Source organism: Ascaphus truei, chromosome 19, assembly GCF_040206685.1.
Source record: "Ascaphus truei isolate aAscTru1 chromosome 19, aAscTru1.hap1, whole genome shotgun sequence".
NCBI classification, from domain to species: Eukaryota; Metazoa; Chordata; class Amphibia; order Anura; family Ascaphidae; genus Ascaphus; species Ascaphus truei.
The window spans coordinates 25,194,532-25,222,265 of NC_134501.1; the positions used below are offsets into that span (position 1 = coordinate 25,194,532).

Sequence of the window (27,734 nt, forward strand, 5' to 3'; positions counted from 1 at the left end):
AAGGGCCACCACCAGACCAGGTGTTATGGACATCTCTGTTTCAGCACAGGTGGCTCAATCAGTGGCTCGGTCGAAGACGGAGCCACCTGTGCTGAAGCACGGATATCCATAAACGCTGGCCTGTTTGCGGCCCTTAAGGACTGCGTTTGAGACCCCTGACTTAGAGTGTAAGCTCTTCGGGGCAGGGACACCTTTTCCTAATGTTATTTTTATGGTTCCTATTATTATGCCCCGTGTATTACTGCTGTGACATGCTATGAGCATGAATGGCCCTATAAAAATAAACATATACATCCATAGTACTTGTATGAACCTTTTAGCTAATATATATATACCACAATCAGGGCAGCCCCTTACGTTTGCAAGATCTCTGATACCACGTAGAAGTTCTGGATTTAACGTTAGTAGCTTGTTTGCAGCGACGGGAACCATCTCCCCGCTGTCCGGCCCAATGGCCGTTCCTTACGCGTCCCTCCGTTGTGTCATTGCAGCGCCTTCGAGGTGAACAGCAGCCACGAGCAGCAGGGGAAGCGGAGAGAGCAGCAGCTGAAACTCCAAATCGCTCAGCTGGAGGCCGCGCTCCAATCCGACCTGACCGATAAAGACGAGATCCTCGACAGGGTCAAGCGAGAGCGAGGTGTGTGCAGGATAGGATGTAGCACCTGCCGCCCTGCTCGTAAGCCAAGCGCAAAGTGTTAAACGTACAGTTCAATCAGTCTTCCCAGACTGTATGGGTGAGAGAGAGCGCTCAGCCACGGAACACCGTCTCTACCGTTTGTACATTTCTGTCCCATGCGCCTCAGGCTGTGATGCCCTTCAGGAGAGAGTTTTACATATAAGTGGGATTACACCAGGAGTTGCCAACTCCAGTCCTCAAGGGCCATCAACAGGCCAGGTTTTAAGGATAGGCCAACTTCAGCACAGGTGGTTGAATCAGACCCTGCTTCAGCAACGGTGGCTCAATCAGTCCCAGCTTCAGCACAGGTGGCTCAATCAGTCGCAGCTTCAGCACAGGAGGGATATCCTGAAAACCTGACCTGTTGATAGTTCTTTAAGACTGGAGTTGGCCACCCCTGGATTACAGTGTACAGAGCTGTGCAAACATCAGAGATTTCTTCATCCACGAAAAAGCGTCGCACACCTAAACAAATGCACATTTCTGCAGGCCCGCTGCAGCTCACAGAGCTTTGAACACAGTGTTTTTATTCCACAAGGTAGATTTCACTTCGCACTTGTGCCCTATTTCGTTTCTTATTCATATTTTTGGCATCATTGGTGTTGTATTTTTTTTGCTTGCGTAGCGCCGGCAGAATGTGACCAGCGCAATAAGTCCCTGAAGTGATGACCCACTGCGGCAAGCCCCACTAGCAGGGAAAGGGTTAACAAGATGCATTTTCCCATTTTGTAGCGAGAGTGAAATGCATGCGAGCTTCCTTTTTTACGCAGATTTTAAACGCACGTTATTCTGACTTTCATTTAAAATCCAATGGGTAATCACAAAAAATACACCGCACTTATCCCTTCTCCCCCCCCCCCCCCCCCCCCAAAAAAAAAGATTTTTTTAGTTTTGATTTGACGTGGTTTTTTTTTTTTTTTTCTTCAAAGAACAAAGCGAGAAGCTTGGAGAGGAAAACCGGGCGCTGCAGCTGCGCAGTCTGGAGCAGAAACAGCAGCTGGATGAATTTCAGAACAGACTTCGATTTTTTACTAAGGTACTGCAACTTTCCCCCGGACTTTCAACACGTCTCTGACATGCCGAGATGGGGAGACGCGGAGCGAGGGGGAGACGCGGAGCGAGGGGGAGACGCGGAGCGAGGGAGAGACGCGGAGCGAGGGAGAGACGCGGAGCGAGGGAGAGACGCGGAGCGAGGGAGAGACGCGGAGCGAGGGAGAGACGCGGAGCGAGGGAGAGACGCTGAGCGAGGGAGAGACGCTGAGCGAGGGAGACACTGAGCGAGCGAGAAATAGAGAGAGACTAATTACTCAAAAAATTTTGTGGGGGCCCAAGAACAAAGTAAGTAAAGTAATTAACCCAAGGTCAAACGGAAGTGGCATGGGGATTGACAAGGTCGGTAGAAACCCTGTACAGGCATACCCCACATTAACGTACGCAATGGGACCGGAGCATGTATGTAAAGCGAAAATGTACTTAAAGTGAAGCACTACCTTTTTCCCACTTATCGATGCATGTGCTGTACTTCAATCGTCCTATACGTGCATAACTGATGTAAATAACGCATGTGTAACAGGCTCTATAGTCTCCCCGCTTGCGTACAGCTTCGGTACAGATAGGGAGCCGGAATTGCTGTTCAGGACGTGCTGACAGGCGCATGCGTGACCTGCCGTTTGCCTATTGAGCGAGATGTACTTACTCGCGAGTGTACTTAAAGTGAGTGTCCTTAAACCGGGGTATGCCTGTACTTATATAGTATGTAGAACTGGGCTATTGGGCGGTGTCGCTATTTGTAATGAATTATATATTTTTTTATAAGAATTTGTCATTACACCAAACCATCCAGAACCAGCTCTACGTTTCCAATTCTGTGCATTGAAAATCTAATCCAAGGTGAAAAAAACAGTCAACTTATTTCTCAAACATGTTAAAACAAACCTAAAAATCTCTGGGAATGCTGAAATAAAGCCGAGGAAATGCAGTAAACTGTTAGCAAGACAACCTCCGTCGCGGCAGCAGGATGCAGGAGCGTGTGTGCTTTTATTTTGTAATGGACACGGCGCTGTCCTGCTCAGCGAGGGTAACGTCTGTTACTCAGGGTGTTACTTCTGCTCCTCTGACCTCCTCTCTGTCCGCCACTTTAGGAGAGCGATGTGGACGTGGCTGAACTCAGCGAGGCTCTGATGCTAATAAAGGTAACTTGCCGACCCTTCACTTTTACCTGTGTCTTACCTGTGCGATTTGTACATGGACGGGCTTTTTACTGCAGGAAGTTCAGCATGTGCATAGGTATACATGGATCCCATGCACTCCTGATTATTACATCATGACAGGTCTGCAGCCCTCCCTTTCCCCATTATCTCTTAGCATGCAATGCTTCCACTGCAGCCAGGGATTCTGGGTAATGATATGCAAATGAGCACAGTGAGTCACTCTTTACGTCTTATCCATTTTATCATGGCAGGCATATGCATATAGGGGTCCATGTTAAAATGGATTTCAAGCAAACATGTGACACTGTGTGCACCGTGGCAGATAGCCTGTTAGGCCCAGGGCGGCAAAAATGTCCTCCCCCCATATACATTTGCCGCGCTCTCATGCCTATCGGGTCTAATGGGAAGTCCCTTGCATATGCCGGGCGCTTCCTTGCTGTCTCCGCTGTTTCTGCCGCCCTCCTCCCAATTCGCAGCGCCACATGACGCCGCGGACGTCACCAAAGTGACGTCGCACGTTGTCTCATTGCCTTGGCAATGTGACATCGCAGCGTCAAATGACGTCATTTAAATAATGTTTTCTCCCTTACCACCGCATTAACACAGCCCTCACTTTACTGACCCGAGTCTTGGTAGTGTAACTTTGGTGCCTGAGGCAGAAGCAGGTTAAGGGGCGTTTCCAAGGTCACAATGAAACTGGCACTGGGGTTTGGACCAGGTTGTCCCAATGCTATTATGACTAAGCCATTCCTCCATCCTATTATGAGAGACCGCCTTAATAACTAGCGCTCCTGACTCATGAGTTGGAAATCTGCTCTCCCTGAGTTATGCAGGTCTTGTACCTCCTGTTGAGATTTGCTCGTCGGCTGTCGAACTCAGTGTATCCACCATGTGCTCTTTGTCTGGATAATTGGTTGTGGCTTGAGAAAGTCGTGGAAACCATGTGGATCTGCCGATTTCTGGCACCAGAACAATTGCAAACAGACCGGACCTTTAGCACGGGCCAGGACAGTCTCATAATAAAGTTATAATTTGTTGGCATTAAATAGAACTTTGTTAATCATCAACATCTTTGCTGCTCTGTGAAATATTGATTGCTACATTTTCCAGAGCTTGAAGTCAACCTATCCTTTATTCTTAACTCCTGTGTCGCTGGTGGAAATCGCAGTGTAAAACTGCTAATACATGGCAAACAAGATTTAAATGCCTATCTGCTCGGCACAGTGATTTCCACATATACATTGTAAGTGCTTGTACAAGCCAATGGAGCTGTGTGTGTGTTGTGTTGTAGGTGCGCAGGCAGCAGAAGAACGGGGAGCTCACGTTTTTGGAGAAAGTGGACGATGATCTGGGCAAAGACCTGGAGCGGGCGATGAGGGAGTTACAGGCCAGCCACGCCGAGACCGTGCAGGAGCTGGAGAAGACTCGGAACATGCTGATCATGCAGCATAAAATCAACAAGGACTATCAGGTGAAGACATCATGAGGGGACAAAGTGCCCAATATTTAACCGGCTTGAGATCGGTGGTTGAATAGGTAGTATCATCCCTTTATATGCCAAAGAGGCTTGCTGCTGTATCTCCAAGCTTCGAGAGGCTGAGTTAGTCCTAACTGCCTTTCAAGTCAGTGACCGTTACCACGGGATCAGGTGTGATGCCCAAAATCGGTGCTTGACAAGTCTACTCCAGGTGGGCAAATCCAGTCCTCGAGGGCCACCAACAGGTCAGGTTTTCAGGATATCCCGGCTTCAGCACAGGTGGCTCAGTCAAAAGACTGCACCTTGATGGCTGGAGTTCCCTACCCCATTGTTTTAGCTTTGATTGTAGAAGGCAAAGACCCACTTAATGTGCACATGTTCTCGTACGTCCTGTAAAACATTACACCCTATTGCAATTCTATTTTAACAGCCGTCCATGAACCAAAAAGCAACCCGTCAGCGATTGGCTGCTTTGAATCTTTTGACTGATAAAGTGGTCATCGTGACCTGCAATACATTGTGCTCTTATTGAGAGGACCCAAATTCTGCTCCTCACATCAGACAAGAACCAATAATCAGCTGATCATTGCATGAATAAATATAATAAACACAACTTAATAACTCCAAGATAGGAGTGACCTACGTCTCATTGAGTGTGTCCATCCCACCACAGAGTGACACCGTGATTTCAGACAGGGCGCCACTAAAACGATGTTCCCTTCACCCAATCGCGTTTAAACCTGCGATTGCCGTAGCCCCCCTTGTGTCCAGAACGGTCAGGAACACATGTCAAAGGTCAATGAGGTCCGTAAAAATGAGAAAGGCCTTTCTGACCGAAGCCATCAAACATTGTTCAAATGCTTTAGTTCCATCTCGATACACGGAAACACCGATTTGCAGCATAGATACAAGGTAAGGATTTTAGGCTCGGTCCCATGCCAGAAGAACCGCAGCTAATGCATAGAGAATCGAAGATGATTTCCTGGCACCCTTATAAACGAACACTAAGAACAAAGGATTAGAATAACGCTGTGGGAGAAATGTGTAGCCGTGTAATCATTGGTCAGAACCCATCCAATGTTGCCTGCCTCTTGTTTCCGTTGTATTCTCAGGCTGAGGTTGAGGGGGTGACACGGAAGTTGGAGGGGATCCGGCAGGAATACGAGATAAAGATGGAACAGTATGCTCACCTGCTGGACACCCGAGCCGCCCGCATCCGCAAGCTGGAAGGTACAGCAGAGAGTTTGCATGGGACTGGGATAAAGCTTTCTGAAGGCACTTCAGTGCACTGTACATCAGAGTGAGGCTGCAGCACTAGGGACCAACGTTTTGTGCACTTCTATCTATGACAGGGGTCCTCAAGACCCCCCCTCCAAACAGGTCAGGTTTTAAGGATATCCCAGCTTCAGCACAGGTGGCTCAATCAGTAACACAGTCGAAGCAGAGACTGATTGAGCCACCTGTGCTGAAGCAGGGATATCTTGAAAACCTGACCTGTTGGAGGGGTCTTGAGGAGAGGACTTGAGCCCCCCTGATCTATGAGATACATACTTCGGGATTCATCAATCTCCGATACAGGGCATCGCAGCCGACGTTATCCAAGTGGCATAGCCCGCATTAGCACTTGTTGAAGTTGCCTCACAGTTCCACGTTTGATTTGTATAAACCTGCTATGTGGAAACGTAGGCCCAGATCCACTAAACGGTGCTAGGCTTTAGCACGCCATTCCCCATGTTCATGTGATTGGGAGTAAAGGCATGCTAAAGCTTGGCACCGTGTTATGGACCTGGGCCATAGAAAGATAAAGACCACTTGACCCACCTACTGTGCACATTTTCTCACACTTACTGTAAAACTTTAGACCAGGGCTCTTTCACTGGCGACCAGCGGGGGGCATCGGTGAGGTCCTGGGACCCCCATGTCATACACGTTGCTTAGGCAGCAAATGTTGATCATTTGAATGTATGTGGTAAAGCTGTTCTAAATGCTGGCAAAATGTTGATTGATAATAATTGGTAAGTGTTACAAAATGACATTACAAGAAGTTTGTGGCCGCTCTACTTGTAACGGTCTTGTGACCTGACCCCTCTGGGGAGCTAGGTGAAGAGCCCGGCATTGGACACCATTTCTGTTTCATGGCGGTCAGCCGACCAAAAGAAAAAACAACTTGGCTGAAGAAGTGGCTCAGTGAGTAACGACACTGACTGTGGCACTGAGTGTGAGGGGAGCCTGGTTCAATTCCCGGTGTTGGCTCCTTGTGACCGTGGGCAAGTCACTTTATCTCCCTGTGCCTCAGGCACCAAAAACATAGATTGTAAGCTCCACGGGGCAGGGAACGTGCCTGCACAATGTCTCTGTAAAGCACTACGTAAAACTAGCAGCGCTATACAAGAACATGCTACTATTATTATTAAACTTACCTGCAACTGCGTCCTTAAAGTTTAATTGTAATGCAAATGAAAAGTTCACTTTTTTGCACCTAGTGAGCAATATCTGAGTCGCTTTTCTGGGGAACACTGTAATTTAGATCAGACATGTTACTTATTGTTGTCAAAAAGCTAGGGCAGGGGGCGGGCCAACTCCAGTCCTTAAGGGCCACCAACAGGTCGGGTTGTAAGGCTATCCCTGCTTCAGCACAGGTGGCTCTGACAGTAGGTCAGTCGTCGACTGGCTAACTACAGTCTTCAAGGGCCACCAACAGATCAGGGTTTACAGATATCTCTGCTTCAGCACAGGTGGCTCAATCAGTGGGTCAGTCTTCGACTTCGACTGAGCCACTGATTGAGCCACCTGTGCTGAAGCAGGGATATCCTGAAAATCTGACTTGTTAGTGGCCCTTGAGGACTAGAGTTGGCCACCCCTGCCCAAAGCTGTTTGATTAATAATGGCTTCCGAGCCCAAGGGGAGGAAAGGCATTAAGTAAAACAGGTTGGAGGTTCTGGGGTTAACAGAATGACCGTTACAGGCTTTAAATCCCTCCGGAAATCAGAAAAGCTTAAAGATGTCATTCGACTAGATTTATTCCCTTTAAACATATTTCTGACATTAATTTACTGTGGTCCTTAGTGGGACTGTTCCTATAACCTCTTATCCTCTTTTCTTTGTCACCCATTTGCAGCCCAGCTAAAGGATATTGCCTACGGCACTAAGCAATACAAATTCACGCCAGACGTTACGCCGGACGATGGCGTGGATGAGTTTGACGAGACCGTGCACTTGGAACGCGGGGAGAACCTCTTCGAGATCCACGTCTCCAAGGTGGCGTTCTCCCCCGAGGCCGCAGGCCGCTTCGGAGATCAGGAACCCTCCACCTTCTGTACGTACGCCTTCTACGACTTCGAGCTCCAAACAACCCCCGTGCTGCGAGGTCTGCAGCCCGCATATGACTTCACGTCTCAGTACGTGGTTCGCGTGGACGATTTCTTCCTCCAGTACATCCAGAAGAACACGACCACCCTGGAGGTTCACGTGGCGTTTGGCACAGATTACCAAACTGTGGCCGCATGTCAGCTGAGGTTCCACGAGATTCTGGAGAATAGTGGGCGCTTTTTCTCTAGCGCCATGCTGGTTGGTGAGTCGGGTTGGAGTTGGTTTCTAGAGCTGTGACAAACAGGGGAAGAGAGTTTAACACCAGCTACAGACCCAAGCGTTGTTTATTTCAGGGCTCCATGGTGACGTTCAGAATTACGGCACCGTGGAGTATTGGATCAGGTTACGAGTCCCTATGGAGCAAGCCATACGGCTGTACAAGGAGAGAGCCAAGGCCCTGGGATACATCACATCCAACCTGAAAGGAACAGAGCAAAAAAATCAGGTAAAAGCAAGAAAAAGGGAGCCAGTTCTTGGTGGTTCTTTTCCGACTCTCCGTGTATAAGTGCGATACTGAGACAACAAACATGCTTCAACACACACATCCCATTGCTTTCAGTACCAGTACCAGTATATCCAATGAAACCTGTTGTATGTTGTTTCTTGGTTTCCACTCTCTTTGTCTCTCTGCCTCCTGTACCCCAGTGTCTCTCTTCTACGTCTCTGTACCCCCATACTTCCTAGGGATCCTTCCTCCCTGTACATTGTTCTCTGCATTCTCCCAGCCCGTTCTCCTTATAACCAGCGCTAACGAGCTCTGCAATCGGCCCATCTTTGCCTGGAGGCCTCGTGTTCCATTGGCTGGGAAAACCTAAGATGTGACAAAGGGCCTTGCAATATATTCATGGGAAATGTCTATTTTCCATGAGATCAAACGAAGGGAAAGCAGCAGTCCCCCCCTAACTCTTACTATTCCCTCTTTTTTGGGGTGGGGGTTCCAGAGCTGAGCAGAGTTCTTGAGATACCAGTGAAGTTACTGGGAATTACTTCCTGGTTTTTCAACGGGTTTAAAATGGCTGCCCATTGGGAAGCCGCAACCGATGATGTTGCGGCTTCCCATTGGCACAAGATTTGGCGGCCATTTTGTTTACCATGGAGGGTAAACAAAAATGTAAACAAGAGTTTTTAAATCCGGAAACGTCACCGGTAAGTATCTCAGAAACCAGGGGGTCCCTGCATCTGTAAATCGTGGGGTTCAGCTCAAAGAAACCCCTGGTTCCAATGTCGTAAATAAATAGGGGGAGATTGTTGAAGGATCCAGTAACGCTAAATTTACAGAGACAATAGCAGTATTTAATCCAGAACATCCTGTGACCCCAAATGCGTTTATTCCTATTGCGTCTCTGTCCCCGCAGTCACTCAGCGCCGTCCCAGCGGATCCCTCTGCAGACGGGAACCTCAACGAGTTGCACATCACCATAAAAAGCTGCAACAACCTGCTGGCCGGAGGCAGCGGCCAGCAGCCCAGCCCCTACACGGCCTACACCTTCTTTGACTTTGCTGATCACTACACGCCCATCATCCCCAGCAGCAACGACCCGCAGTTTGAAGACCACATGTGCTTCCCGGTGCCGATGACCGCCGACCTGGACCAGTACCTGAAATCCAAAGCCCTCACCCTTTACGTCTTTGACGACCAGGAGACGAGCGACGCGTACGTTGGGAAAGCCAGCGTGCCGCTGCTCTCCCTCGCCCACGACAAAGTCATTTCAGGTGAGACCTCAAAAAGCTCCAGTTCAAACCAGGAGCGGGCTGGTTTAGCATTTCAACGGGAGAACCGGCCTCCGGGTTGTATGTCCATCAGGGACTTTGTGCATGCACTTTGCAATGAGTTCTTCCCATTTCCTACATGTTTGAGATCAGTTGGTTTCCCGGATTTAAGCATCTAAACTGCGGGGCGTGCGGCGCTTACAGGGACCCCGCGCTCTCCCCCAAAGCATTTCAGTTAAATGCCGGGGAGCGCGTGCGAGGCCTCTGTAAGGCCCCTTGCCTTATCTCCGACGGCTTCTGGAGACACAGCGCCAAGGCACCAAGGCGCCGCGGGGCCACATGACGCTGCGTTGCCATGGCAACGTGACGTCAAGTGACTTCGTGGGGTCAGAATGTCGGAGACAAGGTAAGGAGGGGGGCAGAGCAGGCAGGGGGGCGCAGACTGAAAAGTTTGCGCACCGCTGCTCTAACCATGGCTCGCCAACCCATTCCGAAGGGGGGTCGGAGCCGAAACTAAATGAGCAGTAGAAAAGCCACGTGTATCGTAATATAATGTGGGATATATTTAAATACTTTATAAATGCTTGAGACAAGTTGAAGTATAATCATCTTTAACATTTGTACGAAATATATGTATAGTTAGACCTAAGCTCGGGTTTTGGTGTGAACCAAATGGCACTTGGATACATCAGCAACTATAATGAAATGAGAAGAAGCAGGCAGTCTTAAGAGGCCACTTCAAGATCCTTTGCTGGCCGCATTTGGCCCACGGGGCCACCAGTTGAAAAGCCCTGATCTAAACCGTGCAGCCATGGTCTTATATAATGGATACAAAGCAATTGGTCCTGCCGGCAAAGGGATGTCACCCACTCTCTCCCTGTTGTTGTTTTCTCAGGTACATTTGAGCTGACCGATTTTAATGGCCGTGCCAACGGTATCATAAAAGTGACACTGAAGTGGAAGTACACATATCTCCCACCCAGAGGCTCCGTCCTAACAGGACCGTTACTGGACGATTTGCCAAAAGAAGTGCCAATCCCCGTCCGATTACTCAAAGAGGAGGAAATACCGGCTCCTACACAGAGATCTGTAACACCTGCCCCTGCTGTAAGTCATGTGTCCCGGCTGATAAAGAGCCAGGTCATTACCCGGATGCAGACAGCTACAGGCACAAGGCTAGAATGCTCATTACGACCCTTTCTTAGTCCCATTGTATGACACTGATATTACAGGCCATCCACATTAACACACACAACTTGTAATATGTGCAGTATTTGTTGTGTGGATCTAGAACAGGGTTGGGCAACTCCCATCCTCAAGGACGAGCAGCAGGTCAGGTTTTCAGGATATCCCTGCTTCAGTACAGGTGGCTCAATCAGTGACTCAGCCGAAGACTGAGCCACTGATTGAGCTACCTAAGCTGAAGCAGGAACTGAAGCAGGGATATCCTGAAAACCTGACCTGTTGGTGGCTTTTGAGGACTGGAGTTTCCCACCCCTGAACTACCTGGTAGATTTGCTTCTATCTCCCCGGTAAAATCCTTTGGGGGTAATTGGCCCATTTTCGGCTAAAAAGTTGACCTGTATGGAATTTTCAGTTGAAAACTGCCAGAACGGCACCATTAGACTTAATCAGGGTTGGCCAACTCCAGTCCTCAAGATCCACCAAACAGTTCAGGTTTTAAGGATATCCCTGCTTCAGCACAGGTGGCTCAATCAGTGGCTCAGTCTTTCACTGCACCACCTGTGCTGAAGCAGGGATATCCTTAAACCCCTACCTGTTGGGGGGGGCCCTTGAGGACTGGAGTTTCCCACCCCAGATGTAATAACCAACTAGTGGAAACTGTACTAAGACAAACCTCCTCCTGTCCTTTGCTCCAAGCCCGCGTTACAGTTTCTCCCAGAGAGGAACGAGTTAGTGTCAATAAATACAGCTCATTAAGGGCTGTTGGAGCTGATCACATCTGCCCTACACATTGTGCTGACTGTCCCTACTCTCCCTTCCACACCAGCACATCTTAACCGCAGCAGCAGCAGCTGGAAAAGCAACTTTCCTTTTGGCAGGAGATTGGTAAAATGCGACACAATCCTCCATAAATGAGATGCATCATTTCAATCCCGGAGGCACAGGGACGTTCCCAGAGTAGGTCAGATCTCAATCGCTGGCGTACCAAGTTCATGAAACCCATTCATTTCAGTGTATTGATGGTGAATATTACCTTAGTTTATTTTATCTGTTGAAACCATATCTGGGAAGCACCCAGACCTATAATACACTAAACGCCCCCAAATCATATACTTGAGCCCAGTACGTGCAGCTCGTCTGTAAAAAGGGAGTAAGGGTTCGAGGTGTCGGTGTGCACAAAACGAGTTAGAATACTTTGACACCGAGTATACCCAATCTTCGTCTTCTTACATGGTAGAAAAGGCTGGGGCATTGCACAGCAGTTCCGTCACAGCTCCAGTCCTCAAGCCCCTCCCTCCCCCCCAAACAGGTCAGGTTTTAAGGATATCCCAGCTACAGCACAGGTGGCTCAATCAGTCGAAGACTGAGCCACTGATTGAGCCACCTGTGCTGAAGCAGGGATATCCTTAAAACCTGAATTGTTGGGGGGGTCTTGAGGACTGGAGTTGAGAACCACTGGATTAAACGTTTGTTTTTCGATGTCCAACATCCCGGAGCGTTAACACATCCTCCGGCCTTATTTTTTGTTTGTAGGCACCAAAGCCGAAACCCAGACAACGGAAGCCTGCAGCTGACAAAAAGGTCTCCTTTGTTGACTCCACCATACAGAATCTGGTACGGTCTCAGTCCTTCCCCCTGGGGATTTCATGGATGTGACATCCAATTTAATGTCACTTTGGCAAACTGATTTTCTTGGTATGACTTAAAACAGGGATGCTCAACGCCAGTCCTCAAGACCTTCCCCCCCAAACGGTCAGGTTTAAGGCTATCCCTGCTTCAGCACAGGTGGCTGTAGGAGACGAGTGCAGAAGTATAACCAGGGCGACATATATTGGGAAAAATAAACCTGGTCTTTTACTCAACCCGTAGCTTCAAACAATACAGCGTACAATGAAATAAATAAATCAGCCTATCTCTTTGTAAGGGCTAAGTCACACTTCCCACTCCCTATCTGCAGGGCTGGGAGGCTAGGCCTCCTGCCAACCTCTCGCCCCAAAGCTCAAAGAAGTACCAGGTATCAGGGTACTCTTTCCCGCAGTCGTGGGTCTGGGTTTCCAGGGGTGATTCCTCTGGCAGATTGCAGAGTCCGCTGTGTCCTGGAATAGAGGGTCTTGTTCCCTGGGACCTCTCTCTGGCAGCACACACTTCCTCAGTGCGAGAGATCCCCTGCAGTTTAAGCAGGAGGCTTTTCTGACTGATGAGCCGGGTGGAGACTGGCTAATTGTAGCTGCAATTAACCAGCTCCTTGCTGGACTCGGCCAGATACAGGCTTTCTATTTTGAGCCCTTTTTAGACTGGGGTTAAGGTCCTGTCACAGTGGCCAAACAGTGGCTGTCGAAGACTGCACCCCACCTGTGCTTAAGCAGGGATATCCTTAAAACCTGACTTGTTGGGAGGTTTTGAGTACTGGAGTTGACCACCCCTGCCTTAGAACAGCAAGTCCCTCTTAAAATTAACCGGTTCCCCCAGGCAAAGTGTTTTCTGTTTGAGAACACAAGGAGCAGGACTTGTACATTCAATAATGACAGATTCTTATCGCCTCGGTTACTGAGCTCCAGCGCCACACTATAATGTGTTTATTTGTGCAGTGGAGGCTGTAATTATTGGAGGGAGTTTAGTTCAACTTGTACCCTTACCGTGACCCCGGTGCAGCTGATAATGATATTTATCATTTATCGGTCATTTTCCTTTCTGTGGGATTACAGAATCCCATCGGTCAAACTGTGGATGAAGAAACCTCGAAAACGATGAAAAATCCTGTAACCATCTTAAATATCCCCGAGGTACGTATGGGCAAATCATGGGTAACACGGCACACGGTTTCTGTACATACATATACTATGCATATAAGTATTAGTGTAGGAATAACTGTATTGTAAAGTTTGGGGGCTTTATTCTGTTGCTGTGAGATTAACACATTCCTTATTGCAGTGGCTGTATCTTATTCATTCTTCCAGTCAGACACATTTTTCATTCCACTGAGCATTGAAAACTGTATATTAAATCGGCACTCCGAGGACAGAATGTTTTAAAAGAAAGTTTTTAATAGGTTTGAAGCAGAGGGTCTCCAGAGCTGAGCAGCGTTGATTTCAGCCTCGGAGACCCTTTGCTTCCCGAAATAATTACCTCTGTAGGTGCTGCCGGTAGGAGCCCCAGCTGAGTTCACAAAAAGGTGGTTTAAAAGTCCCGTGTCCTGCGGGCCAATAGGAAGCCGTTACATCGTCGCTTGTGTCTTCCTATTGGCCCACATGACACAGGAGCTTTAAACTGCACACAGATACCGACAGCACCTGCATAGGTAAGTATCAGGAAGCAGGGGGTCCCCCGAGCTAAAATCAACGCGGTTCAGCTCCAGAGACCCCGTGCTTCAGCCCTACAAAAAAAAACAAGCATACAGTGTTCTTTAATTATTCACTTAAAATGTGACATCTGATGTTTTTGGAACCACTTCTCTGTCCGTTACCGGTAACACATTGTAACGCTGAACACACTGTGTAGTACAACTGTAAAACTGTACGCTCAGGTCAGTGTTTATTGGTGAGCAGTGATTCATTGATCTTTTACCTAAATTTGCCATTGTGGTTCTGCGTGACCACGACGACTTGGTTTACAATATACACACATTGTATGTCGCATTTCTGGTTCTCCGCCACTGATAACTCCGAGACATTATTTTATTGATACATTGCTGTACGTTGTACACACGGTGATAGGTGCTCACACTCTTTCGTTATTTCCTATTGCTGCCCACACACGTTTTATTTTCTCCTTGTCAGCTATTTGACATGACTAGTTTTTCTTCACAGGAGCTGCAGGTGAATATTAAGGCAGCTGACAGGTCCCATTCATATGAGCGGTTTGTTTGTTTGTTTGTTTGTTTCAGACGTGCAGTATTTGGATAATTCAAGCGTCTGGGACATAACATTAATAGAAATAGGGCAACAAGTGGTCAGAACAGGAAGGGTAGCACCGTGTCTGGGGTGAGGTGGTGTGAGGGACTAGCTAAGAACACAGCCTTTGAAGTGGGTTTGAACCCCAGTGTCGGCTCTCCCTGTGACCCGGGGCACGTCCGTTTGTCTCCCTGTATCTCAGACACCAAAATGAGTTTGTAAGCGCTGCAAAATATGTACAGCACTGATGTACTGTCAGCACTATACAAGAATAAGATGTTATTATTAACGCAGGTTAAAATACAGACATGTTGTGTCCGTCTTGTATCTGACCCTGGAAATGTAAGCGGTGTTGAGCTGGCAACTCATTTGGTGTTTCTAGATGCTCACATGGGAGGCCCAAGGGGTTTTGTACACTTGAAGAACCTCGAAAGTTCTGGTTCTGCAAAGGACCATTGAATTGATGGGTCCAAATTCTTGGTTCCCTCGGTAGATGGAAGGAATAATGCTTCTTCCTTTCCTTGTCTTGTTTTGAGGTGGTACGAGTTAAACCAGCAGAGGACACAGAACTCGGAGAGCTAGCCGAAGAAGTCCAGCGGGGTAAAGGGGAGGATTCCGAGCTGTCCGAGGGCCAGCTGGAAAACCAGAGCTACGAGACGTCAGAAGATGAAACGGAAGTTACTGAAGAGTTGGAAGGTAAGACCAGGCTCCAGATGGCAGCCAGTAAACTCTCTGTGGTGCTGAATCATGAGTACCGAGCATCTCTGTTCATTGCTAGTGTGATGATACACAGCATCATTGTGCCAAATTCTGTTATTGTGCCACTATGGGAGGTAATGGGGGTTGGTTAGTCATTAAACAGGGGCAGTGTCGCACAGAGTCAGCGTATCACATGCCCTTTCTGCATGCAAGGGCCTTTTTTTCTGTAAGAGCAAAAGGACTGTCCCAGTGTTATTTACCAAATAGATACCATCTCACACTCTTATTTTACCATGTGCCTGTCTCTGTGTCACTTCAACCTGTGGTGACGAGGGTCATAGTTTCCTTCTGTGTTTGGGTCCCTATGGCGTGCTAGAAGCAATGTGTATGGGCCAGACGATGGCTCATTCCTCCTCCGCCATCGAGCAGAATTTGATGGCCAACTGGCTCTGAAGAGACATGTTTCATTTACCAGTGGTCCTGCTCTCTGTGTCACTCTTTGATTGAGGGACAAACTTCATATACTTGACATTCTGTGCTGCCTTGTGATGAGTGACATACTTAATGGGATAGTAGGTTCTTTGGGTTACTGGGTGACTTCAGTCTTACCCTTTTCTATCCTATACACTTGGTATATCCATCTCGAGAAACCCCTTCCAGTTGTATGAAACCATCCCGATGATCTGTGATCACTGGCGAGACCTTATGGTGGCTGATCTGGGTTACCATCTCATACTTCTCATCTCTTATCAGACGGAAAACAGACAACGGATGGAAATGAATCGGCGACAGACAGCGATGACTGCGTCATCCCCATCTCCAAAGACGTGAAGCCAGTGAGTGGAACTGTGTGTCCTCTTCTCATGCCCGGCTGCGAGGTGTACAGAGATAGGGGCTCCAAGTAGTGCACACCTTACAATATGGTGCCATGCCGCAGTAATATGGAATCAGGCAGGGGTTCTCAAGACCCCCAAACAGGACAGGTTTTAAGGATATTGCTGCTTCAGCATAGGTGGCTCAGTCATAATGACTGCACTTCCTGTGCTGAAGCAGGGATATCCTGAAAACATGACCTGTTGGTGGCCCTTCGGGGCCGGAGTTGGCCGCCCCTGTCCTAGGTGATAACTCTGCTTTCTACTAACTATACTCGCTCAGTTAGATGTCTCCATGGTGCAGATGCTGTTTTAACCCCTTGTCTGTCGCACATTGTAGCGTAAATAAAAATACCCCTTGTGAGCACATTCGCATGTCTCAGACAGGTCTGCGACTCTGCCCTTCCCCGTTATCTCTTAGCACTGCAGCCAGGGATTCTGGGTAATGACCTGCACATGAGCGCTCGCAGTGCCTAGGAATTGGTCAGCATATGGTGCCTGCAGGTCCTTTCCCAGTGAAATGAAGGCTGTGTGCAGCAGGACGTTCAGCACAGAGGGGTGCGTACAGGGGGAACTCATGAATAATAAAATAGGGGGTTTTGTAAATATTGGCTCAAGAAGTTGAAAGCCAAATGACCAATCCAGTCGCACAGCCGTGTCGCCATTTTGTTTTTCTAACACGGGTTTGCGCTTGCTTTCTCGGGAGAAGCCCAGCGGCCATATAAACCCGGCACATGCAACAACAACAATGATCAGCGTATTAATAATCATCAAAATGACTCATTTTCTTTTTCTTCTTCTCAACATTTACGACTCTCTCTCTCTCTGTCATTAACATGTCTCCCCCGCTGTGTTATGGTGTGATAATTAACACACACATACAGTTTAGCGACAATAAATCAGAGTCGGTAGCAGCGCGTGCCATGCTGCTTCTCCCTACTAACCAATATGGAAGGTCTGACGGAACCGGGGGGGGGGGGGGGGGGGGTGGTGCGTGCGTGTGTCAGAATTACTAAGGGTGACTGCTTCTCCCCCCCCCCCCCATCCTCCCTCGTAAGAACAGCTTTAAGGCCAGGGTTCTCAACTACAGTCTGCAAGACCCCCAACAGGTCACGTTTTCAGGATATCCCTGCTTCAGCACAGTGGCTCAATCAGTGGCTCAGTCTCTGAGTCACCTGTGCTGAAGCTGGGATATCCGGAAAACCTGACCCGTTGGGGGGGTCCTGAGGACTGGAGTTGAGCCCCCCTGTTTAAGGCATAGTAATGACCCTGGAACAGAAGGACAGACACTGCTGAGCGCACAGACACATCGCCTGATGAATGTTTCATGCCATTGAGTAAACGGCCCTGAACATTCTCCAGTGAATGCATAATACATTGATTTTAAGAGCAGCAAACTTCGACTTCCAGACGCATTTCTTGCAGTCAGTGATGGGTTAAACGGAGCATGTCGCAGGCCTCTCTTAAGGCAAAGGGGCGAAGAGCGACTGCATTCACACCAATCCTCTTCTTTAGCAGAAATATCACTTTTTGTAACTTATTCCATTTATTCCTTTTTTTCCCCTTAATGTCATGTTTTTTTGTACCCCAATTTTTTTTAGAGAGTGAGAACCAGGGGGTCCCCCTGAACCGAACCCCACTGTTTTGGGGACCCCCCTGATTCCCGAGATACTTACCGATGATGTTACTGGCTTTAAATCTCCTTCTGGGGAAACAAAATGGCTGCAGAATCGCAGGCCAATAGGAAGCTGCAACATCGTCGGTGGTGGCTTCCTCATGGACGGCAATTTAAATCCCAGTAAATTCAGCAGTATGTATCTCGAGTTAAAAATAGTGGGGTTTGGTTCTCGGGGACCCCCTGATTCCAATCCTGTATAACAAAATGGCCGTTCGTTCGGGTGGATGGCCTCTTTTTAAATGCCGCCTTATATTTTGAGAAGGATATGTACAAATTGCAGGAGCATTTTCAATCCGTCTGAAATAGAATACTGCTTATGAGCTGGAAAGGAATGGATGTGTTCAGGCGGAGAAAGAAGAGTTTGAGAAACTTAAACACATTAGAAAGCATTACTCGATGCATGTGTGTGTCTGTGTCTGTGTGTATGTGTGTGTGCTTCAGTGAGTAAAGACACTGACACTGAGTATCAATCCAGAACCTGGTTCAATTCCCGGTGTCGGCTCCTTGTGACCTTGGGCATGTCACTTTATCTCCCTGTGCCTCAGGCACCAAACACATAGATTGTAAGCTCTGCGGGGCAGAGACTGCGTCTGTAACATTCCTATGTGCTGCGTACCGCACGCTGTACTGTAATTGTGACGTGCTCTGAGTCCCAATGGGAGAAAAAAGTGCTATATGATATACAGTATAGACACACACACAACCCCTCTACATAAATAATTGCAACTGAAAACTGGTGCAAATTTCATCTCGTTATTCAACATCGACATTATTATTCAATGTAAAATGCGTCTCTAATTATATTACATCCACGATCCCTCCTTATCTGTTACGAGAGAAGAATCTTCTAAGTGGAAACCTCCGTTCAGATCTGCGCCTCTTTAAACACTTGACAAATTAATTTCGAAAGGGACATCGGGATCCCAGTTGAGTTTGTCAGGCTGATTTAAAACCATTTTGTTCATAAAACACTTCCATAATTCTGCCTTGCCATAGCCGCCCTCCTCCGCTTCATCACCTTCTGAAATACTTGAACTGTTTTAAATATTTATGAATCTTTTAAAATACCGGAGAGGGAACATTCATCAAGATAACGTCCCATTTTTCACTCTAATTATGCCGGATATATGTAACTCTCCGAATAATGACATTTATCTGGCGCTGGGGAGTTGGACACACACGCATTGTATTCTTCACTTTATCCTGAGTGTATTTCATTACCTTGCCAAGTAGCATAATTTTGAATTTTAACATGGTAGTGATGGATACCGTACGTTAGTAAAATCTATTTTTGACGACGCATATACAAATTTGCATGTAATTCACTTGTCTTGTAAAAGATAGATCTCACGTACGTATGTTGGATCGGACTACTTTGCATGGCCTTTCTTCTGTCATTTTTGTAATGGACTTAATTCACCACCAGACAGACGTTAGAAAGGGATTAAACTCTTGAAAGACACAGCCGCGTTACATTTGGTTGTCCTGTTTCTTACCGTTTATTAGACATGGGGCGCTCAACTCCGGTGCTCAAGACATCCCAAAATGTCAGGTTTTAAGAATATCCCAGCTTCAGCACAGGTGGCTCAATCCGTGGCTCAGTCAAAGAGCCACCTGTGTTGAAGCAGGGACTGATTGAGCCACCTGTGCTGAAGCTGGGATATCCTTTAAACCTGGCCTGTTGGGGGGTCCTGATGTCTGGAGTTAAGCACTCCTGCATTCAACGATGTCCCGGAGACGACTGGATGGTGATTTAACATGCGCCTTATATTAAACCAGCAACTCCAGCTCTAACTACCCTCCACCCCCAGCCCCACCCACCAGTGCCTGAGACGCACACCGGTGTTAAAGGTCCCACCAGGGGAAACAAAATGGCCACCAGATCTTGCAGATCTGACCAAATATCAAGCCGCTGACGGCAATTTAAATCCATTTAAAACCAGTAACTTCACCAGTAAATATGTCGGTAATTGAGGGGAGGAGCTGAAAATAGCACAGTTCAACTCTGTGTACCTCCCAGCTTCCCTGCTGCAGTTAGGCGGGATTGCTACTTTAATATATACAACATTTTCAGTTCGGTTTCGATGTACTTGAGTAGAATGTGAAATATATAGTGTGTGTCTGTGTGTCTGTGTGTCTGTGTGTCTGTGTGTGTGTGTCATTTAAGCAGTACGCAGGTAAAACAAATCTCTGCGCTTTCCAGAGTCGTCTAAGTGTAACATAGGGTGGACTCAGTGGGCGCAGGTCTTTTTTCCAACCTCCCCTATCACTGTATGTAACTACGTATCTTTGTATGTATTTAGCGCCAGCCGTGTCCGCAGCGCCTTACATCATCACAGTAGGAGGTAAATACATTACACACAATGGGAATAAGTGCAACGGGTAAATGGCAACAGAAGTCCCTGACCCAAAGAACTTACAATCCAAGTGTTCCGTTCTTGCATCTGGACTTTGTAGCAGAGGCATAAAACGTCGGATGCTTCTTTTAGGAGGTAGATTTTGGGCTGGGCCGCCATGATAATGAGCGTTTTACAATGTTTAAAAGCTCCCGGGACCGATTTCAACAGCACCTTAAAAAACACAAACTTTTACAAATGCATATGGGGGGATATTTAACTGTTGCAGCTCCCGCAGTACTGGAGGGGTTAAGTTAACTAGAATACATTAATTTTCTTTACGCACAAGAACTGCAGGCGGGTATTACTTGCAAACCGTGCACGCTTTCATCAGTCTGTTTTCAAATTTGAATATGAAAAGCATATTCTAGCGAAAGACTGACACCATAATGGCATCGGGCAGTCTTTGATAGAGAAGGTTTTCTAGTAATAAAATAAATATAAAAAAATCCTTTTAAATATTTCATCAAACTATGCTAATCGTGGCAATATTGCCAGCTGAAGTCCCCTACCTGTGTGCATTGCGACAGAGAAATGTGAAATCCCCTCCCCGCCCCAGTGAAATTTCCATGAGCGGTGTGCAGAATAAAAGATGACTATTGAAATATTCAGATTTTTTTTTTTTTTTAGTTAACGTGTCTAAGGGTTACATGATGAAAGGAAATGTTTCTTTTATAGAAGAGGAGAAACCTACACGCATCAAATATTCCGTTGACTTGACAGCCGTGAAAAATGGCGTTTTTAAATGGGTGTTTACTCTGAGGCTGTATTATAAAGACATTTTCAAGCAAATGTACTTAAAGTCTCTTATTGCAATAGTTCAACGCTGCACCGTTAAATGAAAGCCGGGTCTGTTTCTAGACGAACGCGTGGGGATTACTGTATGTATCACGCAAACACGCTTTTGATTTGGGGCGCAGATATTGATATTTTTTTTTCCTTCATTATCTGGCTTTCTGAGATCGCGTGTTGTTAATTTCTTACATTTCCTGCGCAGCGATGGACAAGGCGGTTACACCTCTTTGACATGAGGGTTTATTTTTTGATGCTAGGAAGGGGGAATAAGAAGGCAGATGGCACGTTTGTACGTCTCATTAAGTGCGCACCAAAAATAAGTGCAGGATATCGTGCTTTTGCCATTACAAACATGCGTGGCAGACCCATCCGATGGGTGCCATGGTTTAAAACCTACAACCCACTAACCCCACGTCTTATCCGTCCTTTCCGGCTTTGTGAGTATTGTAGGTGCCTGTGTAATTGTTAAAGTGACTGCATAGCACATATACATCATAGTGTATAGTACATAACGTGACTGCATATTCATGCATAGTACATATACATCATAGTGTATAGTACATAACGTGACTGTATATCAGTGCATAGTACATATACATCATTGTATATAGTACATAACGTGACTGTATATTAGTGCATAGCACATATACATCATAGTGTATAGTACATAACGTGACTGCATATTAGTGCATAGCACATATACATCATAGTATATAGTACATAACGTGACTGCATATTAGTGCATAGCACATATACATCATAGTGTATAGTACATAACGTGACTGCATATTCGTGCATAGCACATATACATCATAGTGTATAGTACATAACGTGACTGCATATTCGTGCATAGCACATATACATCATAGTGTATAGTACATAACGTGACTGCATATTAGTGCATAGCACATATACATCATAGTATATAGTACCACATAACAGGCAGTTGGCCACGTTCAGGATTTGGGTCTCCGATGTTAAGCATGGGCACAGAAAACAAGGATTGTGAAACAGTCAGTGTTTTCCTCTTGTTGCATTCGAACACCTTACCATTTTTAATGGCAATTTCCATAGGTTTCAGGAAACGCTCACTACAGCGTCTGTGTTATAAGAGCTTCAAACAATGCATATACTATATTATTTACATACATTGTAGGCAGGATTATATTTCTACAGCTGTGCTCCTATACTGCAGAGTCTGGTAGCAGTTGTATTCTGTGTGGTCTCACGGTGTTACCCTGTAGGATAAAGTATGTTTCACATGGAAAAATCAAAAACAAATTTAGGGTAAAGATGCTACAGATGTAGCCAGACTTACCGCTCCCAGTATCGTGTCAACACGCGAGATTCCACCCACGGGGACACGTTCTGTGCCGTGTCAACACGTGTGATTCCACCGCAGGGACACTGTGTGTGTCATTATACACCAACACACCCTCAATCATCCATAGTCTCAAAGCGATCCTGATAATATCAAAGAGAAGTGCAAGCTCTGGGGACCACTGAAGTTTCAGTGTTTGAAGTAAAGCGTAACCGACATTTGAAAATAGCAGAGAACAATGGAAGAACTGTGCGTTGTTGCGCTGGAGGTTGTCATTCTGCACCACGAAAAATACACTTCATTTCTCCGTCAGAGTCATGGGGAGGGGACACTTCCAGTCCTTTCTGGGACCTCCCTGGCGGCAGCAAATTAAATGTAAAGATATTGTTCTTAATTGTTGGCAAATGTTCCCAGTTACAAAAAAATAAATCTTCTCAGCTGAAGACCCCGAACTGTAAATTCTGAACATAGAAAGTACAATGATGTGAGGAAATGTATATAGCCCATGCATGTTAATCACTTTATTCAGATGCGTTGTCTCGTTTGTTGACAGCAGAGAGTATGCGGTCTAGCGGTCACGTGCTACGGCTAGAGTGGCCAACTCCAGTCCTCAAGGCTCACCATCAGGTTTTAAGGATATCCCTGCTCAGCACTGATGGTGCCACCTGTGATGGAGAAGGGATATCCTGAAATCCTGACCCGTTGGCCCTTGAGGACTGGAGTTGTCCACCAATAACCTAGTGGGAGTAATGCCAGTACTGCAGGCACTTGTCCTACATGCAGGCCACCACCAGCATTCCCGGGTCCACTTCTGCTTAAGGGGGGATGCTGTGGGGTTGGGGGAGGTAGGGAGGGGCTACCTTTCAGCTGGGTGCTCCCTCAACTTCCGGGTTCAGTCAACTGGGCCTCCCTATGCCACCTGATGGCAGCTCTGCCTACATGGAGGTTTTTACTTGCCCTTGCAATGGTACTGTTGATAGAGGCTACATCCCAAAGTGCCTTCAACTCTCTTTTTCAACACCTTTATTGTAGTTTTATAGTGTTCTCCTGTGGCTGAAGGCCCGGACGCAGTGGGTCATATATCCTTTTTGCCTTGGTCACCCTGCAGTGTTAGAGGCTCAAAGAGTATCTTCCATGTTTGTGTTACTTTGTTACCCTGAAGTGAGAGAGAGACAAAGTTCTCTGGTGTGTGATGGACACCCTGTGATAGCAGGAACATATATGATATGCCATATAGGTCCCTGCTGTCACCATCACCTTATGGCAAAGGGAAACACCCAAATAAACAATGGTCCTTTAGTATATTTGTCACTAGCTTCCAGTGACACACTAATTAATGACTATATCACCCATTCTTCCATCCTCCGATAGCCATCAGAAAAAATCTGCATTGAGATCACCTCCCTGAGCCTGGACGCCGACTCGGACATCGTGCTGAACGGCACTATCCAGCGACTGTTCGTAGAGTACAGATTCTGCAACCTACCCACCGAGGAGACCCCCGTGTCACTTCAGAAACCAACACGCGGGCAACGGATTTACTACAACTACAGCAAAGGTACACGAGCAACGGAAACCGCGAGACGGGAGGGCTACGGAAGTGACACAGAGCGGTCCTCAGTGAGGTTCCGCCAGATAGCACCATGCGGAATATCACCGAGTTTCCGTAGGTTTTAGTGGCAGAGTTGGTGCAGAATATCTCAGCGTAAGGCACCACAGGGGATAATGACTTCTGCGACATCTTTACTCACCGACCCACTCAGACTAGAATGACTAAACAAGATGCTCGGCACCTGTAATATAACATGGTACCCGCGCTATGGAGACCAAGCTTCTGTTTTCGGATTTAGGATGGTGGGCCCAGGAGGAGGATTTATTGCAGTGGTGCTCAAGTCCTGTCCTCAAGACCCCTCTCAACAGGTCAAGTTTTCAGGATATCCCAGCTTCAGCACAGGTGGCTCAGTCTACGACTGAGCCTCTGATTGAGCCACCTGTGCTGAAGCAGGGACTGCAGCAGAGTGCGTAATATCGAAGGGGTTTGATGTTTAATCACAGCTTGCGTTCTTAACTTAAGTTGTCTGCCGAGCTACTGGACAAGGGACATTTCTTGAGGCATTTGATGTCGCTTATTCGCTGCAAAAAGTCGGCATTAATGTAGGAACCCATTGGAGGGTATCTTCTTCCGTGACCGACGCATTCCTCCTTCCGCTCACAGGCTTTCTGTAGAGTGCAGATTGCATGCCAGGATTGCACCTCGGAGGTGGCTGCATGTCACCAAAGGACGACCTTGTTTTCTGGGGTTAAAGTCGAGACGGTTTCTATGTATTTTGTCCCCCGCAGTGATTCACGTGGATAAAGAAAACAACCAAGCGAAGAGAGACCTCATCCGGTCTGCGCTGGACGGCCCGAAACCCGGTAACGCAAGGTAACTCCCTCTGTTATTCCGGCGATGATGATAATTAACAGGGTCTTGGGCGGTGGCCGGGCAAGTGTGCCCGACTCGTGACACACACACACACACACACACTGCATCTGTAGTGAGAATCTCCCAGGTCCATCCACGCCACATTAACCATTCAATTCAATTGTAAGCTCTGCAGCATTTATAATTGATAGGGTTTTATTATTACGGTATTATTATTGCACTGTGATGCACACACTGACAACATTGGCTCAAAAAATAAAATAATCTTACGCGCTGTCCTCAAATGTACAATCCCTCCAAAAATATGGGGAAGGCAGATTATATTACGGTGTATTGAAATGTGACCATAATGGAAATGTGTTTCTCACAATGGAGCGTGAGGATTCGCACCTTTTTTAGGTTCGATTGCGATACAACAGAGATGCTTTTAAATATATATATAGTTCTGAGGTTTGTTGAGAACCCTAAGCCAGTTATCTTTACAAGTTGATCAGAGTTGGAGATGTGTTGCCAAGACGCATCAAAATGCACCATGTCCTGAATTCAGCCGCACATGAGTACCGAGTGCTACACAAGGCACTAATTCAAAGCATCTTTTGCAGAGCTGCTGCAATTAAACGTTTTAAGAGAAGAATAAAAACTTGGCCCCAGCGCCTGGATGTTGAAACCCAGTTTAAAGAACACATACATCTTGCTGTGTCTTAAAAGCCTGTCTTACATTTCATAAGCTACCCAAGGGGGCAGCTTTCCCACATTTTACAGCGGAAGCCACGTTTTTACTGCGGTTAGATGTGATCCAACCTCAGGTCACTAAAGGGTTTGTGGGACAGATTCCCTATTAATCATTTTGTCAGAGCAACAACACAATCCTTCCAAGATTTTATTTAGGGGGAAAAATACAAATTAAAGGGCTCTTAACCCCTTGGGTACGAGTGGGACCAGGAGGGGTTTACAGCAGAAACCCCTTCACTCTTGGGTGTTAAATTGCGCACTGGCTGGGAAGGAGGCAATTAAACAAACCAGTTCATGCTTCTCCTTGCTTTTATCTTTACACTGCAGTAGTGTGGTACATTTGCAAACATTGGGTCACTTTTAAAATGGCCGCACTGTCATCTCTGAGTTAGAATTGGCAGAGGCCTGTGCGATTGAAGTGTTTATTTCGGGCTTTGTAGCAATAGAAAAGGATTGATCAGTATGTTTAAGAGTAGAGAAGGGTAAGCGTGGCCTTCCTAATCTCCGGCACGTGGTCTCTCGGTCAGCGTGAAGATTACGGTGGTGAGCGACCCCCCGGAGGATGAACAAGATCTCGAGTGTGAAGATGTCGGCTTTGCCAACATCAACCTCGGCGATATCGTACAGAGCGGCAAAGATATCATCAACCAAACCATCGACAGTAAGTTTCCCAAAGCTTGGCATATATATCTCATGGTGAGACTCAGCACGGGCGGGTACATTCACCTAACCAAATCTTTTATTTCACTTGCTGCATGTACAGCTCAACCCCGTTATAACGCGATGCAAGCGTGGCTCCCAATTTTCATATTTATGAATACTTTACAACACGATTATTGGTATCTTAAATATTTTATTGTACAATGCAATGTATAACGCGAAGTGATTATCTGGACCCCAAACACAGCGTTATAAGGGGGTTGAGCTGATATGTATGATATGTATCTCTCTCCCCCCTTCTCCCTTAACCTCTTCTATGCCAGTTTGGCTTGGGCTGGGTGTAAACCATCTAATGTCACCTCTCCCCTCTCCCTTAACTCTCCGACTTCCCGTCTGTACTCCTCGGTGGGATGCAGCTCCTGCTGACAGTATGCGCGTCTTTCTGCTTCCGTCTCAGTTCACGACTCCCAGACCGGCGGGCAGGTGATCGGTAAAATGACCGTGAGCGTGGAAGCTGTGGATGCTTTCCAGTCGGTGTTGCGGGATTAAGAAGACCACGCACTGTATGTCCAGTGGCTTCCAGAACCTTTTCTAGTTCACAAGCAGAATCTCTTCAGCCTCACGTTCAACACCGACATTTTAATACGTGGGTAATAAAGTTGAATCTAATCTAGTAGTTCAGGCTGAAACCGTTGCCACATTTTATCACATACATTTCATTCTTCTCTCCCAAGTGTACGTACTTCAATAAATATGTAATCGTTGAAAAGTGCAGTTCAGGGAATGCTAAAAGTTGATGTTATTGCTCAGAAAATATAAACATCCTAGAGACAGCCATCTTAAATGTGATCCACAGAAATCGCATATTATGTTTTCTTAAGACACCACGCAGTTGGGATGGTTGCTGGCAGGGAAGGGGGTTAGTGCCGTGGTTCTCAGTTCCAGCCGTCAAGCCCAAAACACGTCAGGTTTTCAGGATGTTCCTGCTTCAGCACAGGTGGCTCAATCAGTGGCTCAGTCTTTGAAACGGACCTGTTGGGGGGTCTTGAGGACTGGAGCTGAGCCCCCCTGGGTTAGTGGTTTTCCACTATCCCCAGCAAGCGTGGCTTTATGTATTGTTCTGCCAATATAGAAGGAATGAAGGCATGGAAGGAGTTACATTACCATCGGGTGAAACCCGCTGCCTGTCTTGGACACCGTATCCGTACAAACCAGAGGATTTGAATCCGAGGACCAATTATTGTTTTCTATAGTTATATTTTTGGAACGGGTTACTAATGCAATAAAAAGACTTCATCTTCTACCTGTAAAGCGCAGGAATTGTGTTTTGTAATCTCGGAGACCTTCGTGGATTTACTAATCTAATTGGGATATGTGGTAAAGTGGAAGCACTCAGGCAGGTCACACAATGTCTGCCGTTTAGAGACATGTTTACTAAGTGGTGCGTAATGCATCTGACCGCTCACGTGAACGGGAAGTGTCATGGCGTAGCACCGCTTAGTAAACATGTGCATACATGTTTGATTCTGAACATTTTCACAGAAGTAATTTAGGGCGCACAAGTCAACGGTAATGCATGGAAAAAAAATGGGTAGAAACTCTTCAGAGGATGCACACTCACAATTTCCATAGAAACTAT

The 27,734-nt window shown here is 46.8% G+C and overlaps 1 protein-coding gene across 4 annotated transcripts in view; it reads left to right on the top strand.

The window, feature by feature from the left end:
* RPGRIP1L (RPGRIP1 like) overlaps nt 1–27,406 on the top strand; it is a 67,113-nt gene extending 39,707 nt beyond the window's left edge. For 2 of the 4 annotated variants that reach the window (XM_075576994.1, XM_075576995.1), the window contains exons 10-26: nt 492–637; nt 1,606–1,712; nt 2,818–2,868; nt 4,178–4,357; nt 5,476–5,593; nt 7,482–7,934; nt 8,026–8,177; nt 9,088–9,445; nt 10,338–10,549; nt 12,161–12,241; nt 13,333–13,410; nt 15,054–15,213; nt 15,970–16,052; nt 23,650–23,836; nt 24,619–24,703; nt 25,963–26,096; nt 26,553–27,406. In XM_075576994.1, the coding sequence (XP_075433109.1) occupies nt 492–637; nt 1,606–1,712; nt 2,818–2,868; nt 4,178–4,357; nt 5,476–5,593; nt 7,482–7,934; nt 8,026–8,177; nt 9,088–9,445; nt 10,338–10,549; nt 12,161–12,241; nt 13,333–13,410; nt 15,054–15,213; nt 15,970–16,052; nt 23,650–23,836; nt 24,619–24,703; nt 25,963–26,096; nt 26,553–26,644 (2,677 nt within the window). In that variant the 3' untranslated portion in view covers nt 26,645–27,406. Of the gene's footprint in view, nt 1–491; nt 638–1,605; nt 1,713–2,817; nt 2,869–4,177; nt 4,358–5,475; nt 5,594–7,481; nt 7,935–8,025; nt 8,178–9,087; nt 9,446–10,337; nt 10,550–11,453; nt 11,585–12,160; nt 12,242–13,332; nt 13,411–15,053; nt 15,214–15,969; nt 16,053–20,792; nt 20,832–23,649; nt 23,837–24,618; nt 24,704–25,962; nt 26,097–26,552 lie in introns of those variants that run through there. The other 2 variants (XM_075576996.1, XR_012789157.1) reach the window with 2 other exon arrangements.
* The last annotated feature ends 328 nt before the right edge of the window (nt 27,407–27,734 follow it).